Raw genomic sequence first — 20074 nt, forward strand, 5'->3', positions numbered from 1 at the left:
GTTTCCGACATTGTCTACTTCTTTCCCTTCCCTTTCCTTTTCTTTTCTTTTTGCCATAGATGAGGTTGTGGCTTGTGCATTGGCTGTAAATATTACGGTTTCTATGGATTTAAATGCAGTACATTTTGCTGGTTAGAATTAAAGTGCACCTTCTGATGTAACCACCAGTACTATGGTGATGGGTCTCTCGTCCCAATTTTGATATTAAATTGATATGTAAATTAATTAAATTGATCAATTAATTATTCCCGCACCTCCACCCCACCCCGCGGTGACGTCATGTGTTTTCCTCAGCTGACAAGTCTGTTCGTGCTCCCTCCCCGGCCTTCCCATTCCCCATGCCCACCTACCCTACTGGCTGGAACTTCGAATTTTGGCAAAAATATTTACCTGTCGAAGGGCTGTGCTGGCGTCCCACCATCAGGGAATTGGTAGGAAACTAAAAGTGGCGGCACCCTTTCTGGGACTCGAAAGCTGATCCTTCTGGACAGAATGCACAAGTGCACCCCTACCTCATCTAAATTGTTCAGATGCAGGAAAGGAAGGTTATATGAGCGTACTTTATTTATTTTGGTTGGATAACTGAAATAAATATCGGCCCTGATTACATAGTTAAAGATAAAGATCGGTTCTAATTATACAACCATATGCATAGCACACACAAGAAGTGCCTAAAATCGCAACACAGCTCAAAAATTGACAATTCCATACAACTGGTGTTCTCCTGGGGAAAAAAATTTACAATAGCCCTCGAAACTGGTGGCAGACTTGCTAAAACTCTACCCTTCACCTACAAGCTGGCAGGAAAAAGGATTCAGTGGCAGGTACTATCTTTATATATTTGGTGGGAAATTGTTTAACTGACGAGAAGTTGGTGTTGGACAGAGGGGAGCTTAATAATTGTATGACCTGTAAGCACGCAGCTGATGACTGTATCGCCGGCCGAAGTGCCCGTGCGGTTAAAGGCGCTGCAGTCTGGAACCGCAAGACCGCTACGGTCGCAGGTTCGAATCCTGCCTCGGGCATGGATGTTTGTGATGTCCTTAGGTTGGTTAGGTTTAACTAGTTCTAAGTTCTAGGGGACTAATGACCTCAGCAGTTGAGTCCCATAGTGCTCAGAGCCATTTGAACCATTTTTTTGATGACTGTATCTATCGCTTCTAACGTCAGAGTTCGCTGCTAACGCCTCCCCCTCCATTACCTGACAATCGCCCTGCATCCCAGATAACTGAAGCCAATACACGCTAACACAATTGATGAGAAATACTTCACTGTTCTAATTACACATCAGTCACATATAGATAAAAGACAAGGACACTTCATGCAACGCAGTGGTTAGACACTGGACTCGCATTCGGGAGGACGACGGTTCAATCCCACGTCCGGCCATCCTGAGTTAGGTTTTCCGTGGTTTCCCTAAATCGCTCCAGGCAAATGCCGGGATGGTTCCTCTGAAAGGGCACGGCCGACTTCCTTCGCTAATCCGATGAGACCGATGACCTCGCTGACTGGTCTCCTTCCCCAAACAACCCAACCCAACCCCAACCCGACATTCATGCAATCTTTTAAACATATTTCTTGGAAAGACTGGACCCCGCGGAACATAAGAAACATTCCAGAGAACTCAACAGATAACTTTTTTAAACTTCTGCTCATCGGAAAAAGGCAGCTGCTGTCCCGCTTTACGCAGTTTCTCTACAACATACCGCCCTTCCGTGGGCGGACGAGCGGGGACGATGTATGCGGCACCCGGCCCTCCATGAGGTGACGGTTCAGGCATCGTCCCTTAACATATGCAAAAGCAAGTAATGCCATCAAAACTATGTGCGATTAATAAGGCCCACCCCAACTTCACCTTGTCTGTTCAGCTAAAATGCAGCTGCAACACACAATCCCCACGCTGTCCTCTGAACAGTACGCAGCTGTGTCGGCAAACAGACAGAATAAGCACACCCTCAGTTCCTCCAATAGGACCACCGTTCAGCGAGGAAGACATTTCACTGTAACAAATGTATTTAACGTTAACACATCCCTTATAATCGAGCATCTATTAAAAAGGAAACGCAATCGAAACGGTAATAAATGTCCGCTTAGGGCGAAAGTAGGTGGAGTCCATATTCTTTTAGTTTTATAGTCAAATTCGGCATAGATCTTACGGTCGACTGCAGGATTCAATTCAAACCCCATTATTTTGCCGCGTCCAGTGAAGTGGAAAAGAAAACTACAACACCGCCACCTATTACAGATGATCAGACTGCAGAGGATGGGCTATACAGCCCCTATACATGTTCACCCTGCATGAAATCGGAGAAAAAAGTTTACATTATTCTGGTGCGAAAACTACCAAGATGACAGCAGAATGACCTCGTTATTTCGAAACCATCATCGGAGTAAAGGAAAAGAGAAAATTTAACCTCTAAAGAAAAAAAATGTATCCTAGCCAATTTTTTTCAGCTTCAAGGACACATTATACGACCTGAAAGCATCCCTCACGTACAAATCAGTGTCTGTAAATAAACTGTCATGCACGTGTGTATTACAAACACTTGAGACAAGCGAAATAAAATTACAAAATACAACCTTTCATACCATTTGCTTACGTGTCGAAATAAACATAATCATTTTCCGTGTGACAACAACGAGCTGTAATTCAAGAGGATGTTGCTGTTTCGTACACTATGGAGGGTCACGTTTTACCATTGCTATGGTATATCACACTGGCATATACGAAACAAATCATTAGAACCTGTCTTATAATAGAACCTCCTATAAGGTTTCACCACATCTCTCTCTCTCTCTCTCTCTTCCAATACATCGAATACAAATACTGTATTTGTGCTTGTATTTGACACCTTTGCTCCAAAACTCTCCTCTGCCGACCTGCCTGTAAAGTTTCTATCAACTAGGAGACAATCATTCGCAGTAGTAGGAGATGCATGCGTTCTACTTCCGTAAGCAATTTGATCATCACATCCTGTTTCACATGTAATGAAAAACACTACTATTTCTATGTGTCACAAGAAGCTACGGTTCAAGTGTTAATTACTTTATAATTAGAGGTTGTGAAGTATGAAATAATACAGGACTTGCAGTAACACGTATTTCTAAACAGGCAGTCATGATGATAAAAACTGTCATGATTCCATTAAAATAGACACCGCCGAATTCTATTTGTTTTAAGAGCAAAATCGGTGTACTTTTGAGAGAACTATCTGCATTCAGATTTTAATGAATTATACCACTTCTTGTAATAGAACTTACTATAAAGTATTACCATGTCTCTCTTTTTTGATACATTGGAAAACAAATACTGTCTCCTTGTTGCCATTGAGCATATTACAAATACATATATCACTCCATTGAAGCAGGTGCTCAGTGGTCAAAGTCACTTTCACAGACATCGATAAAGTTCCGTCAATTGTATTACAGGAAGACCATAGCGAACAGTCTATCAATCACAAGAGTATTCCTGTATCGTTCCATCATAAGCAGTTTAAGACATTCCAGAATGAGATTTTCACTCTGCAGCGGAGTGTGCGCTGATGTGAAACTTCCTGGCATATTAGAACTGTGTGCCGGACTGAGACTCGAACTCGGGACCTTTGCTTTTCTCGGGCAAGTGCTCTACCAACTGAGCTACCCAAGCACGACTCACACTGCGTTCTCATAGCTTTACTTCTGCCAGTACCTCGTCTCCTACCTTCTAAACTCTAGATAAGCTCTCCTACGAACGTTGCAGAACTAGCACTCCTGAAAGAAAGAATATTGCGGAGACATGGCTTAGCCACAGCGTGGGGCATGTTTCCAGAATGAGATTTTTCACTCTGCAGCATAAATATAGCATACACAGGAAACACACATATACAGACATAATACTGGAGAACTCATCACGCCATCCCACCACATAGAAACATGCTGCATTTAGATTCATGCTACACAGCGTACACTCTCTTGATGTAGAAGAAAACACCCTCAAGAATGAGATAGATACAATAAAGAGGATTGCAATAAGTAATGGCTACACAGCCAAAACACTTGAGAATTCAGACAGACAAATACACAAAAGTAAGACAACGAATTACCACCCTGTGAAAGAATAGAAACATTTGTCTGCATCCCGTACCTGGGCCCCATATCACAAAACCCTAACCACTTCAAAAAAAAATAATATAACAGTTGCATCCTCAGTTAATAGTAAGTTAGGAAAGTTACTCGTCCATAACATAGAACGAAATACACAAACATACAACAACAGCTGTCCTGCATTTCATATGTAGAGAAAACAGGCAGACACTTCAAATTCCGTTCTCAAGAACACGTAAATGCTTTCAGCCTCAACCACTTCGAAAAATCAGTTATTGCACAACATATGTTGGAGACGAAACATATCATCCAAAATTCAGCAAACAGGTTAGTAGTACTACATAATGAAGTCCTAAATCTGTTAGAAAAACTGGATATATACCTCCACAAAATCAAAAAACAAAAAACCAGAATCTATGGTAAATGAGCAAACAGATTTCGCAAGCCGCAGTTCTTTCAGTAATTTCAAAGTCCTGTCTAAAGTTATTACCTGAATATGTCAATTGTTTAATAATAAGATATTTATCACTACAAATAAATTCATCTTTCATCACACCAAGCCCAAAAACATCTGTGTAGGGTTTACTAACAAGTGTACGCAAATGTACCTCTTGAGTGAAGTGACATGTACGAACAGGATGAAGAAAAGAATGTATGATGCCACTAAAACTTAAAAACTCTTTTCTTGGATTATGTTGTAAATTTAGACTGTTCATCTTTTCCGCTATTTAGCACGTTTTTCCCGAGTTTGACTTACGAAAATTATAACCTAACATCAAACCTTTTTATGATAGCAATATGCATGTCACCTCATTCAAGAGAAAAAAAGGAAGCCTTTATTAAAACAAATTACACCTGAAGGACCCATAGGACTCGGACTGCATCATGTACTACACAAAACACGAAAAGTTGTCACTGAAGGCTTTTTTTATTTATACTTCCAAAATGAAACAGTGTAAAACTGCTTCATGGTATAATTTTTATACTGTGTACAATTACGTATTTCATAAACTATCGTGACATCAAGACTGACTAACCAGGGATCTGAGCTGTGTAGTGCGGAAGCCTAACATACTATTCCTTTTATGCTAATGTACATGATATAGTAAATAACATCTGAATAGTCGACGGTATTTGTTGCAAACGAAGGAAAACGGTTGGTCAGCATCCACAGTCGCCCACTCTTAGGGTCTATCTGTATGTTGGAGACATACTTCATGCGGTGTTTATCTTTAATGAGCAAACGGAAATTCTGAGGTTCGTGTGGCTTGCTGGTGTTCCAGCAGTAGATGGCATAGTCGTCTTGTATGGGGAAGAACAGCAGCTCGCCCTTGGGATCCACCATCAGCGGGCCGCTCATTCCCGACAGCTCTCCAGGTAGTGTCATCTGAAACAGATCAGTCGGCTTAATTTGTATGTCATAATGACCCAAACTTTCAGTAAAGCAGAGGAATCCGATATGGAAGATACAAAATCCCCAGGAGTAGATATGTAGTCATTTTACCCGGTCGTTCCACGACCCAAATGATAGGGAATAACATGAAAGGTAAAGTATGCAACACTACATCTCCGTTTTCGAAATAACAAAGGTCATTATTAACAATGAAATGACATAATTAAAATTTAGCATAAGGACGGCAGCATCAATGAAAACAGTTAACATTATTAATGCAAACATTTTTGTGTGCCTAGAAAAACGAATTCACTCAAATGGCAGGTAAAAAGAAGCTGTCAGAAAATAAACGTAAACGTTCATATAGCAAAAGATGTTTCGATCAATAAGGTATTACCTTGTAAAAATGCAACAAATAAGAGTAAAAGGACAGAAACTTGGTCCAGTTACAATAATGAATCCAAAATTATTCATTCATGAACCTTAAAAGAAAAGGAGAATATTTGGACAAGAGAAATATCGCGAGAAGCCTTTAGGCACCAGAAGTAGAAATATTGGACTATACAAATATGTAGAAAAATATTAGGTAAATTGGGTAGCTAGATTACCAGTTGTTCGGCGTTTATGTGTCCACACTACAACACGTGATGTACTGCCTAGGGAAAGTAAATATTACTAGCTTCCCGTTGCCACATAAACTTTGAGGTACTAACCAACATAAAATCAGCACCAGTTGTAATGGCTATGGTTATTAGTCTGCAAATGACGTAAATACTGACAGAATTCAGAACACCGTCCTTGGTCACTAATAGAAACATCGGTGATTTTACCTGTTACACCCTGTATATACCCCAGCTCCACGAAATTTGAAGCTCATTTCACCTTCAGTTGTCTGCCCCCACCCACCCCCGCCTCCTTCCCTCTCTTCTCTCTCGGCCTCTCTCTATCTCTCCACCTGTTATTATTCACAAAAATTACATTACGCAGTAAGTATCCGAATCATACAGTTAATACATCTAGGCAAAACATTTGAAGAATACATCCTGCCAATTCAACAGAAACATTTTTTATGTGTTTGTGGTGATTCACTGCCTCCAGATGCTCAATAAACGTAAACATAGTCTGTAGTAGGCGGTAATGAGATTTTTTTCTAATCGTACGATTAGTTACTTTCGAGTAAGCATCATTGCCAACTATATTTGTAGCATAAAATACACATGTTACAAATGTGACAAGTCTGTAGTAGGTGGTAATGAGATTTTTTCAAATCGTGCGATTAGTTGCTTTCGAGTAAGCATCATTGCCAACCATATTTGTAGCATAAAATACACATGTTACAAATGTGACAATGACGCTTAGTTGAAATTATCTAATCACACCACTAAATAAACATCGCAGTACGGCCTACTGTTGACCATGTTTACGTTTATCAACAGAGAGCACGTACATTGTTTTGAAAACTCAAAGGTAAATGTAAACGATTGAGTCCACCACGATCTTTAGGAAACTGATGTAGATAAGATATAAACTCAAAACGTAAGAAAACTTAATAACAAACTTTAAACAACAGAACGTTGCCAAACTTAAACTGAAACCAATGACTCAAATTAACTATGCTGCAACTCGAAATTGATGTATGTTTTTAGTTTGGTTCAGCTTCATAAAAACCGGTACTTACATATTAACACGACGTACCCTAATAATGTCGAACGTGATAGCTTACTATCCGTTAAACAATTTTCGTTTTTATACAGACTTATCTGTCCATGTTATATGGAACAACAAATATTGTAGTGAGTATAATTTAGTAATAGTATCAGGTATGTCATTACCTGTTTGAATTTCATACTTTTGACGTAAAATTCATCTATGGAACCCTAGAAAGCAATGAGAAGCATTTTCGCTTCACTTCTAAAGTTAATTTTGCAGTGTTTCAGGCATCTGAAATGATTATATAAGTAGTTAAAAAAAATTTCTGCTTGATAACTCTTAGATTTTTCAACTTTTATGAACATCTTTATCATAGCTGACTTTAACAGGCATTATCAGCATTAATGCGAAAAACTAATATCAATATTCGTCAAAATGATTTATCGCTCAGTGTTGTTAATGAGGTATTTGAAATTGTAAATTCCTTAAGAATCCTCACAACATGTATCTTCTGCACTTAAATTTCCGTTTGTATAGATACAATTCTCTGAATCAGCTGACATATTTAATACTGTTCATTACTTCATTAGATAGTGTTTTTCTTTTTCACATATGAATGTAAGCTGTCTTTTGGAGATTCAGCCACATATAAGCTTAGATGAAATTATTGCGAGGAACCTAATGGTGTTCCAAAATGATAAGCTAAACACGGTTGGCGGCGGCGTGTTTGTTGCTGTTAGAAGTAGTTTACCTTGTCGCTAAATCGAAGTAGATAGTTCCTGTGAGTTATTATGGGCAGTGGTCATTGTTGGCAACCGGAATAAAATAATAATTGGATCCTTTTACAGATCTCCCAAACTTGAGTTTGATTTATAATACCCATACGAGATAATTTACTCTCTATATGTTGGCGAAAATACAGGGTGATTCAAAAATAATACCACAACTTTAAAAATGTGTATTTAATGAAAGAAACATAATATAACCTTCTGTTATACATCATTACAAAGAGTATTTAAAAAGGTTTTTTTCACTCAAAAACAAGTTCAGAGATGTTCAATATGGCCCCCTCCAGACACACGAGCAATATCAACCCGATACTCCAACTCGTTCCACACTCTCTGTAGCATATCAGGCGTAACAGTTTGGATAGCTGCTGTTATTTCTCGTTTCAAATCATCAATGGTGGCTGGGAGAGGTGGCCGAAACACCATATCCTTAACATACCCCCATAAGAAAAAATCGCAGGGGGTAAGATCAGGGCTTCTTGGAGGCCAGTGATGAAGTGCTCTGTCACGGCCGATCCATCGCCTCGGGTAGTTGTACAACTAAATGAAACCTTATAGCTCCCTTAATTCGCCGACAGATAGTGCTTAGCTCTGCCTTTTGTCGTTGCAGAGTTTTAAATTCCTAAAGTTGTGGTATTCTTTTTGAATCACCCTGTACATGTTTAATTCCGGAGGTATGCATAAAACATCATCCGAAATTGTACTAAACGTATTCTCTGAAAATTATCTCGAGTGGTTGTTTCATGAGCCCACGCGAATAGTAAACGGTTGTGAAAAAACACTTGATCTCTTAGCAATTTTAATAACGAGCATCAAAACGGATACATGGATTAGTGAACACAGGGTTGTCGTAGCGAGACTAAATATTGTAATCCCAAATCCTCCAAAAATAAACGAAATATATACCTATTCAAAAAGCAGATAAAAATTCACTTGACGCCTTCCTCAGAGACAATCTCCACACCTTCCAAATTAATATTATAAGTGTACAGCAGACGTGACTTGAATTTAAAGAAATAGAGTCGGTAGCAATTGAGAGATTTATACCAAATAAATTAACAAACGACGGAGCTGATCCTCCTTGGTGCACAAAATGGGTCAGAACACTGTTCTGAACACTGTTCTGGCGTTCCCCAAGGTAGTGTTATAGGCCCTTTGCTGTTCCTTATCTATATAAACGATTTGGCAGACAATCTGAGCAGCATTCTTAGGTTGTCATCAGAAGATCAAAACAAATTTCAAAAAGATTTACAATGGTGTGATAATTGGTGGTTGATCCTAAATAAGGAAAAGTGTGAGATCAACCACTTGAGTGCTGAAAGCAATTCGTTAAACTTCGGTTACGCGACAAATCAATCAAACCTAAATGCCGTAAATTAAACAAAATACCTGGGAATTATGATGATGAACAACTTAAATTGTAAGCAACACATAGAAAATGGTTTTGGAAGGCTAACCAAAGTCTGCGTTTTATTGGCAGGTCACTCAGAAAATGTAAAAGGTCTAATAAGGAGACTGCCTACACTACGCTTGTCGGTCCTCTTTTACAATACTGCTGTGCGATGTTGGATCCTTAACATATAAGATTGAAGGAGTACGTCGAAAAAGTGGAAAGAAGGGCAGCACATTTTGTATTATAGCGAAATATGGGAGAGAGCGTCACAAAAATGATAGAGGATGTGGGCTGGACATAATTAAAAGAAAGGCGTTTTTCGTTGCGACGGAATCTTCTCACGAAATTCCAATCACCAACTTTCTCCTCCCAATGCGAAAATATTTTGTTGACACGGACCTACATACGGAGAAAGGATCACCACGATAAAACAAGGGAAATCAGAGCTCGTACGGAAAGACAGATGGTTTCGTTCTTTCCACACGCTATTCGAGATTGGAATAATAGAGAATTGTGAAGGTGGCACTTAAACGTGATTTGTAGAGTGTCCATGTAGATGTAGTGACAGAGTATTTGCCTCATAAAGATATCATAATTCTTCCAAAAAGACGCTTTGAAGTAGCCTTCGTTGTTTCGCATATACTATCACTGATTGCTTTTGTCTCTTTCAAAAATGTCCAAAGGCTATATTATTAGTGAAAAATCGTAGATATATGAAGATCATTATTCAGACCTCAGGGCAACGCATTAAAAGTTTCTTTCCATTGCTGTCCTCTGTGAACGTTCCACTTGAGGAATTATTTATCACTGAAAAGAATGGAATTAATGGACAACAATCATCTGCATAGTGATGAATCGTTGTGGTGTACACTTGAAAGACTATCGTTGAACAAACTGTCTGTTAAGTCATCTTTCTGTGATGTTAATTTACATCAGAAAATCTGGGCTTGCAGAATAATATCATATATACACTAACTATGTGGCTTGCAGTATTCCGTAATTCAAAGGATAGTAATGCATTTGTTTGTATATAGAATTATATAACTCTGAAATCAACATACAAACAAATAGCAGATTGGAATAAGTCAAACACATTTAGTAATTATATATATTTTTGGCGTCCTTGCATAATGGAGCACAGTTTCACTTTCTATGACTATGAAAAAGACATTAATCTCCAGAATTTGCGAACACTCGACAGTAAGGCGACAGAAAGCGTCCTTTACGATCCCTCTTGGTGCAAATTACTGGGTTCCTCATTGGCCAGTGTTATCAGATGTATTCTATCAACCGAGCCGCCTCGAAAACTACCTTGTCAATCCATTAGGTCCAAATTATTAACAAAATCTCAAAAAAAGTCCCCCTAATCCTTAGCCTACCACTGCACTAACGGTTTTACCCAGCCGCTGTTCATGTGGGCAATGTATAACCCAGACTATTAGCTTGGCTCACTTCCGTGTCCAAAGTGTCTGTTGTACGCCAATGCGCTAAAGTCACGCATTTATTAAAGAACTGATCCTTGGATCACTATACTGTAGTAGACGAGTTGGTGAAGTACATTATATATAAATAAAATGCATGGATAAATCATACGGGCTTACTAATATTGTCGAAGAAGCATAATTGTCATGATGAAACTGAAATTCTTACGTAGTTACACAAGTGAACATTTGCGAAGGACCGAGACTCGAACCCGGATTTCCCCCCTTCACACTTGCGGTTGCCTCAACCGCTTCGGCTATCCGAGTACACTATCTGACCAACGCAAATCTTTGGAAACTACATACATGTTGTCCAATGATCATTTCATTATTTTGCTCGCAGCCAAAGGCTGGTTCCCTCAAGAAGTTGAGCGAAGGATGCATGTGCAGTGAATTATCATTATTTGCCATCAAGCAGCATATACACAGAAGCACCAAAGAAATTGGTATATGCAGGCGTATTCAAATACAGAGATATGTAAACAGGCAGAATAAGGCGCTACGGTCGGCAACGCCTATAAAAGACAAAAAGTGTCAGGCGCTGTTGTCAGATCGGTTACTGCTGCAACAATGGCAGGTTATCAAGATTTAAGTGAGTTTTAACGTGGTGTTACAGACGGAGCAGGAGCGATGCGACACAGTATCTCTGAGGTAGCGACGAAGTGGAGATTTTCCCACACGACGGTGAATATCAGGAATCCGATAAAACATTAAATCTCCGACATCGCTGCTGCTGGAGAAAGATCCTGCGAGAAAGGGACCAACGACGACTGAAGAGAACCGTTCAACGTAACAGAAGTGCAACCTTCCGCAAATTGATGCCGATTTCAATGATGGGCCATCTGCTAGTGTCAGCGTGCAAACTGTTCAACGAAAGATCATCGATATGAGCTTTCGGAGCTGAAGGTCCACTCGTGTACACTTAATGACTGCGCTATACAAGGATTTACGCCTCGCCTGGCCTCATCAACACCGACATTGGACTGTTGATGTCCGGAAACACGTTGCCTGGTAAGACGAGTCTTGTTTCAAATTATGTCTAGCGGGTGGACGTGTAAGGGTATGGAGACAACCTCTTGAATCCATGGATCCTGCATGTCAGCAGAATACTGTTCAAGGTGTTGTAGGCTCCGTAATGGTATTCGGTGTATGCAGTTGAATTGGTATGCGCCCCGTGAAACGTCTAGATACGACTCTGACGGGTGACACGTACATAAGCTTGTTGTTTGATCACTTGCATCCATTCAAGTCCATTGTGCATTCCGACAACTTGAGCAATCGCAGCAGGACAGTGATACAGCCCACACGTCCAGAATTTCTACAGAGTGGCTCCAGGAACATTGTTCTGAGTTTAAACACTTCCGCTGGTCACCTAACTCCTCATAGATGAATGTTATTGTACATGTCTGGAATTCCTTACAACCCCTCCGATTTTCGGGTTTATGGATAGCCCTACAGGATTCATGGTGTCAGTGTCTTCCAGCACTACTTAAAACATTATTCGAGTCCATGCCACGTAGAGCTGTGGCACTTCTGAGTGCTCACTGTGGCCCTACACGGTATTAGGCAGGTGTACCAAATGGCTCTGAACACTATGGGACTTAACATCTGAGGTCATCAGTCCCGAGGCAGGATTCGTACCTGCGACCGTATCGGTCGCACGGTTCCAGACTGAAGCGTCTAGCCGGCCGCGGTGGTCTAGCGGTTCTAGGCGCGCAGTCCGGAACCGCGCGACTGCTACGGTCGCAGGTTCGAATCCTGCCTCGGGCATGGATGTGTGTGATGTCCTTAGGTTAGTTAGGTTTAAGTAGTTCTAAGTTGTAGGAGACTGATGACCACAGATGTTAAGTCCCATAGTGCTCAGAGCCATTTGAACCATTTTTTTGAAACGTCTAGAACCGCTTGGGGAAACAGTGGACCTAGGGATGTTTGGGCGTATGGAAATCGCGCGGACAGATGTATGACACAACTGACACCCAATCACCTGATCATGTTCGAAGTGCGTGAGTTCCGCTGAGCGTCCCATTCTGCTCTCTCACGGGGTCTAATGACTACTGAGGTCGCTGATATGGAGTACCTGGCAGTAGGTGGGAGCAAAATGCGTCTAATACGATAAATCTATCTTTTTGGGGGTGTCCGGATAATTTTGATGACATAGTGTATACTTACGCTAGATCTCAACAACAGAGTATAAGGTTTTCGCCTTTAGAATCATTGGATGACTAAGACACATGAATGTGAGTGTTAATCTGACCAAAGCGTTCTTGTTGTTTAATATGCTAAATATTTTTTTTAGTGACGAAACCCCTGAACCTACGGTAGTTTCTGAGGTCGCACAGCGACTCATAAGACAGCTTCTTTCCATTTGTCGTTTGTAACTTTGAATGATGTGTCATTTGGTCATTTTGAGCAAAAATCGCTTGAGACAGGAGAGAATGGGGCTGCCGTGGACGGTGTTCCAGGGTCAGCATAGCCCCGCTCGTACTATTTCCTTTGAGGTTCATCCGCCCGTGATTTTTTACTCGTCGGGTTTTGCTCCGAAGCTGGAGCACTGACTCGTCTTCTCCCGTAAACCGCACTTCCAGCGCTAGTATTGCCGTGACGCTAACATTTCGTGAGTTTCTACTTTGAAACAGCAGAGCGGCACAGTATTAGCTGAGAACATGTTTTGTAATATACACTCCTGGAAATGGAAAAAAGAACACATTGACACCGGTGTGTCAGACCCACCATACTTGCTCCGGACACTGCGAGAGGGCTGTACAAGCAATGATCACACGCACGGCACAGCGGACACACCAGGAACCGCGGTGTTGGCCGTCGAATGGCGCTAGCTGCGCAGTATTTGTGCACCGCCGCCGTCAGTGTCAGCCAGTTTGCCGTGGCATACGGAGCTCCATCGCAGTCTTTAACACTGGTAGCATGCCGCGACAGCGTGGACGTGAACCGTATGTGCAGTTGACGGACATTGAGCGAGGGCGTACAGTGGGCATGCAGGAGGCCGGGTGGACGTACCGCCGAATTGCTCAACACGTGGGGCGTGAGGTCTCCACAGTACATCGATGTTGTCGCCAGTGGTCGGCGGAAGGTGCACGTGCCCGTCGACCTGGGACCGGACCGCAGCGACGCACGGATGCACGCCAAGACCGTAGGATCCTATGCAGTGCCATAGGGGACCGCACCGCCACTTCCCAGCAAATTAGGGACACTGTTGCTCCTGGGGTATCGGCGAGGACCATTCGCAACCGTCTCCTTGAAGCTGGGCTACGGTCCCGCACACCGTTAGGCCGTCTTCCGCTCACGCCCCAACATCGTGCAGCCCGCCTCCAGTGGTGTCGCGACAGGCGTGAATGGAGGGACGAATGGAGACGTGTCGTCTTCAGCGATGAGAGTCGCTTCTGCCTTGGTGCCAATGATGGTCGTATGCGTGTTTGGCGCCGTGCAGGTGAGCGCCACAATAAGGACTGCATACGACCGAGGCACACAGGGCCAACACCCGGCATCATGGTGTGGGGCGCGATCTCCTACACTGGCCGTACACCACTGGTGATCGTCGAGGGGACACTGAATAGTGCACGGTACATCCAAACCGTCATCGAACCCATCGTTCTACCATTCCTAGACCGGCAAGGGAACTTGCTGTTCCAACAGGACAATGCACGTCCGCATGTATCCCGTGCCACCCAACGTGCTCTAGAAGGTGTAAGTCAACTACCCTGGCCAGCAAGATCTCCGGATCTGTCCCCCATTGAGCATGTTTGGGACTGGATGAAGCGTCGTCTCACGCGGTCTGCACGTCCAGCACGAACGCTGGTCCAACTGAGGCGCCAGGTGGAAATGGCATGGCAAACCGTTCCACAGGACTACATCCAGCATCTCTACGATCGTCTCCATGGGAGAATAGCAGCCTGCATTGCTGCGAAAGGTGGATATACACTGTACTAGTGCCGACATTGTGCATGCTCTGTTGCCTGTGTCTATGTGCTTGTGGTTCTGTCAGTGTGATCATGTGATGTATCTGACCCCAGGAATGTGTCAATAAAGTTTCCCCTTCCTGGGACAATGAATTCACGGTGTTCTTATTTCAATTTCCAGGAGTGTACTTTCGAAATTACCGTGCGTCGCTGATTCGGTATTACATACCTTCATGTTGATGACTGACACGTGGGAACCTGCTCGCACTGATAAGGTTAGGTTGACTGGAGCGTTTAGCAGAATTTAATTGGAACTGACGGTTTACGATCTCAGTCGCGCTAATTAATTTTTTTTCAAGGCCATCTATCATCACCATCGGACTTACGGAGTTGAATAAGTGTTGTCATTCATTCTTATAAATAGATATTGTCGGCTTTAGTTATTTACGAGCTTACATAGTTGTGTATAAAAGATTTGTTAGAAAACGTTCTAGAATCTTCACTCTTCACTGTTAGCTGTACGTTGACAGCAGTTTTAATGATGGAGAACCTACATGTAAGGACCTGTCTACGACAGAACTTTGATGGTGATGATTCACTTTTCTTATCTACTAAATACACAAGAAAATGATTTCACTTGAATGTTAAACTGTGTAGTATTTAGGCTTGAGCAGACCGATGGATTGTTTTAATATTAGCTTAATCTCTTGTATGAATTCTTTCACCTGCTTTGAATCTACCAGCGCGGTATATTTGAAGTCTGTGCATGGGCTGTGTAGTTTAGCATTAAAGAGTACGTTACCTGAATGTTTTCGTCCATAACTTGACCGTCTTTGGCATCGCGTATGGCCTTCTTGTCGAGTACATCTTGGATGTTGCTGGCGAAGGACTGCATGTAGATCTTGCCATCGCAGCTGTTGTCCGCCGCAATACCGGCAAGACCAAACGGCGGGTAGGCGCAGGATCCAGCCGCCCTACTGAGGGAGCGCCGCCTGCTGGAGTAGTGCTCACTCTGCAGGTGTTTGGAAGCCCCACTGGCGAGGTCTGTCACCGTCAGCCGGAAGTTAAACGAGTCCGTGCTGTAGGCTACCGCCCCTCCAGTTGGGCAAGGGTCCACCTGCGTACAGAGCCGTCGGTCAATGCGATCACTAAATAACTGGTTTTTTGAACCATGTGAACAAACTTGTCGACACAGAAAATTGGGCACAATTGTATCACTGTTAAACAACACTGTTTAGCAAATGATTCACTGTATGTTTCATCAATCCATATTAATGAGCTAGACCAACTTCAATGAAATAAATCTACTTACAATGATTCCTGTATTTTTTATTTATTATACGTGGAGTCTAGAATTCATCTATCCATAAACCGAAGCACTTCGACACAAATCTCTATAACTCTCGAGATAGTTGTCTTTGAAGTTTTCTGATCATCTTTAATTGGCCAATTAAAGGTAGATTTTACAATAACAAGTATGTCTCTGTGCTACAGTGGTCGCTTGCATCTGGGAAAGGGGAGGTAGGTTTGATTCCTTCCGGAACCAAATTTTTAAACAAAGCTGTATGTTCTACCAGCTCAAACGCAAATCTGTGAATACATAAAAAAATGATAGTGGTCGGGACTGGTAACCGTGTTATCGATTATCGTTTCGGTCATCACCCTTTCGTTTTATTTTCACTCAGTTGGTACACCTACGTCGTTTAAATATATGTTAATTAACGCATCTAATTGTAATTTTCATAAGAAATGCACATCTTCCTATTTCTCTAAAGGACAGTCAAATGAAGCCAAAACAGACGGAAAGAAGTAGGTAAAGTGTCTATTATTACAAAAGTAATCATCTTAGCAGTGAATACGTTTACGATCGCATCCCACTTCGAGACATGCTGGTCAATGCTTCAAAATGTCCGTTGCTGCCTATAGAATCATGATTTATCCCGGGCGTCCACCTCTATGTCCAAAGCAAATCGACGGCCATAAATGTTTGTCTTCACTGTCTTCCCGTAGTCTACTGCAAACATTTTTCCAGGAACGCAGTGACAAGCATTGCTGACAGTAGCATGCAAATATTCACAGTTACGGTGATTGCTTTTGAAATAATATACAATTTGCTTACTTCTTTTCCATCCGCCTCGTTTTCATTCGACTGCCACTTGTAACTGCATAACGCACACAAAAATGCCCTTTCAGCTCAAACGTATATACTTAAATACCGATCTCTCATGAAAGATAGTTAATCAAAAGTGTTTAACTTTAAAAACAATTAGCAATTTAATTTTTCCACCTATATATGTTTCATGCTTCACAGAACTGCTTGCAGAATATACCGGGTGATCAAAAAGTCAGCATAAATTTGAAAACTGAATAAGTCACGGAGTAATGTAGATAGAGAGGTACAAATTGACACACATGCTTGGAATGACATGGGGTTTTATTAGAACAAAAAAAAATACAAAAGTTCAAAAAATGTCCGACAGATGGCGCTTCATCTGATCAGAATAGCAACAATTAGCACAACAAAGTAAGACAAAGCAAAGATTTTGTTCATTACAGGAAATGCTCAGTATGCCCACTGTTCTAGTAAAACTACATGTGATTCCAAGCATGTGTGTCAATTTTTACCTCACTATCTACATTATTCCGTGGTTTATTAAGTTTTCAAATTTATACTGACTTTTTGATCACCCGGTATGCACCTTTGTTTATTTGTTTGATTCTACTGAATATAGAACCAATGCCCTCCCCCATCGCCTTTCTCTCCCAACGTTAATCGTGATCTATGGTCGGAAAACTTCGAAATCGAATTTATCGATAATTTTGAGAGTTATCTATAATTGCTTCGGTTGGGTAGTTCATATTTGAGTTCTGAATTTCACATACCATGAAAATGAAAAATCCGATTGCCTTATGATCTCCTTGTTCGTCCACTAGCAAGAGGCAGTAATCACAGTAAACGTTGTCAAGCGCTTCTTTTCCTATGGAAAGAGTGGTAAATATAGATAACAACCTATGCATGAGAGTATGATTTCCAACTCTTAAAGAAACCAGGGTCAAATACCTCCCATTATTGGCATTTAACAACTAAATGGAACAATTTCCAGTGTTACAACATTTTTTTCTATCTTTTGGTTTTCTGACATTGTGCAACATTATTTATTGAGATCTTTCTGATTTTGGTAAAACGTAACCTTTGTGCAGAAGTAAAAAATTGTGTCCTGCGATATTTCTGCACAGCGGTATTTCATGACATTTCTTGCAGAAGCATATTTTCAAGGTTGAAATGATTTATACCAGTAAAAATATATTGAGCGGAATTCACAAATATACTGAAGGAAAGAAATAGCAGTACCAAATAGTAATTGATGTAGAGTAATGAAATATCGGGAATACATTTGTCTAGGTAACATATTTAAGTGATTAGCATTGCAAGAACACAGGTTAATGTATGCGCGAGGTAAGCTATTGCAAATGTGGAATACTGTTACATTACTAACCGGTGTTGAACACAAGCATGTGAATGTGCATACATTGTATTCTACAGGTGTCGGATATCAGTTTGTGGACTGGATTTCCATGCTTGCTGCACTGGAACGTTTAATGCTGGTTGTGGATAAGGCTGGAGCTATCGACCGATAATGTCATATATGTGCCCTACTGCAGACAGATCTGCAACATGTGAACACAGTGTAGAACATGTTGGTTTACAAGAGCTGTATGAGAGCGAGCGTTATCCTGTGGAAAAGCCTCCCTGGAATGATGGTCAATAATGGCAGCACAACAGGTAGAATCACCAGACTGACGTACAGATTTGCAGTGAAGATGCGTAGGACAAAGACGAGGGAGCTCGTGCTGTCGGAAGAAATCGTATCCCAGACCATAAATCCAGGGGTAGGCCCAGTGTGTCGTGCACACAGGCAGGTCGGTGCAGGCCCTCAACTGTACTGCTTCCGAACACCACACGGCCATCACTGGCACCGAGGCAGAACCAGCTTTCATCAGCAAATACAACAGACCTCCGCCTCGCCCTCCAATGAGCTCTCGCTTGACACCACTGAAACCGCAATGGCGGTGGATTGGGGCCAGTGGAATGCATGCAGCAGAACGTCCGGCTCGGAGCCGTCCTCGAAGTAACCGATTTGTAACAGTTCGTTGTGTCACTGTGGAACTAACAGCTGCTCAAACTGCTGCTGCTGATGCAGTACGATGCACTAGAGCCTTATGCCCAACACGACGGTCTTCTCTCTCGGTAGCGCCATGTGACCGCCCATAGCCCGGTCTTTTGTGACCGTACACTCTCGTAGCCACTGTTTCATGTACACTGGCTACATCGCTGCCAAGGCTTTCTGTAGTATCGCGGAGGGGACATCCACCTTGTCATAGCACTGTTACAGAATCTCGTTCAAGCTCAATGAGGTGCTGATAACGTAGTCTTTGTCACCTCAAACGCATTCTTGATTATCATCAGCTCACCAGGTCCAACGTCAAGGGTAGCTAACGCTCACAACTGTTACAGCGTATATTTAAAACAACCGCATTTGCATCATCCTAGTGACGCTAATATGCGCCTGGCGCGAAATTTGAATAGACATCATCTTTCGGATGTAGAAACACGTGCACCAACTTTCGTTTACGTCGCACAACTTGCGACTTTTTTCCGTCAGTGTATAACCATGCTTTGACAGTCTGCCTGGGGAGGTAAGATGCGCAGGAGCTATCAGAAATTTGTATGAGATCGTATTAAAATCAAATCACTTATCTAAGGATTCATTTATAAATTGAACGTAATGTATCAAATATTTATAAATGGCTGGTAGGTGCAGCATGCAGCTATACATAAATGCCGGTCCAATGTAACAACTACTGCGTTCTGTAATACCATGCAGGTTGAATAAATACATCTGATTTAATAACAGTAAAATTGAAATTTATGGTTTAGCATGAAAACTGCAGACTCTATAAAGCAGAAGTGAGCCTCGATTTTTTTTTCAGTCAAATGTGCTGGATGAGGAATGAGTTCATTGTTGAACTGATATTTATTTGGCCTCTCTTCAGATGGTGCAATATATGCTCCTACTTAATCTATGTCAGTACTTTGAGAGTCCTAATAGGTTTCTAGATAGTGAATTATTCGAATTAATCTTATTTTATGAAAGTCCACTAGTAACAATATAATTGTCAAAAGATCAGGTGAAATCTAACACCATCCAGAAATATCAATAAAATGAAAGCTACACCGATAAATACTACCGGATTCAAACCAGCTCGTCCTAATTTTAGATGAATATTTTTGCCGTATTGATGTAATTCGTTTTTCTGCACATTACCCTCGGTCTGTTATTTGATTCCTTGATGATACTATACAGATATGA

General features: G+C 41.6%; 1 protein-coding gene across 1 annotated transcript in view; it reads right to left on the bottom strand.

Annotated features, from left to right (window-relative positions):
* Window positions 1–5148: 5148 nt before the first annotated feature.
* Window positions 5149–20074, bottom strand: part of LOC126474031 (protein yellow-like) — a 40192-nt gene continuing 25266 nt past the window's right edge. The window contains exons 5-6 of the mRNA XM_050101438.1: window positions 15505–15819; window positions 5149–5470 (exon numbers count right to left, since the gene is read on the bottom strand). Coding sequence (XP_049957395.1) covers window positions 5150–5470; window positions 15505–15819 — 636 coding nt within the window. The 3' untranslated portion in view covers window position 5149. The remainder of the gene's footprint in view (window positions 5471–15504; window positions 15820–20074) is intronic.

This window comes from Schistocerca serialis, chromosome 4, assembly GCF_023864345.2.
Source record: "Schistocerca serialis cubense isolate TAMUIC-IGC-003099 chromosome 4, iqSchSeri2.2, whole genome shotgun sequence".
Lineage (NCBI taxonomy): Eukaryota > Metazoa > Arthropoda > Insecta > Orthoptera > Acrididae > Schistocerca > Schistocerca serialis.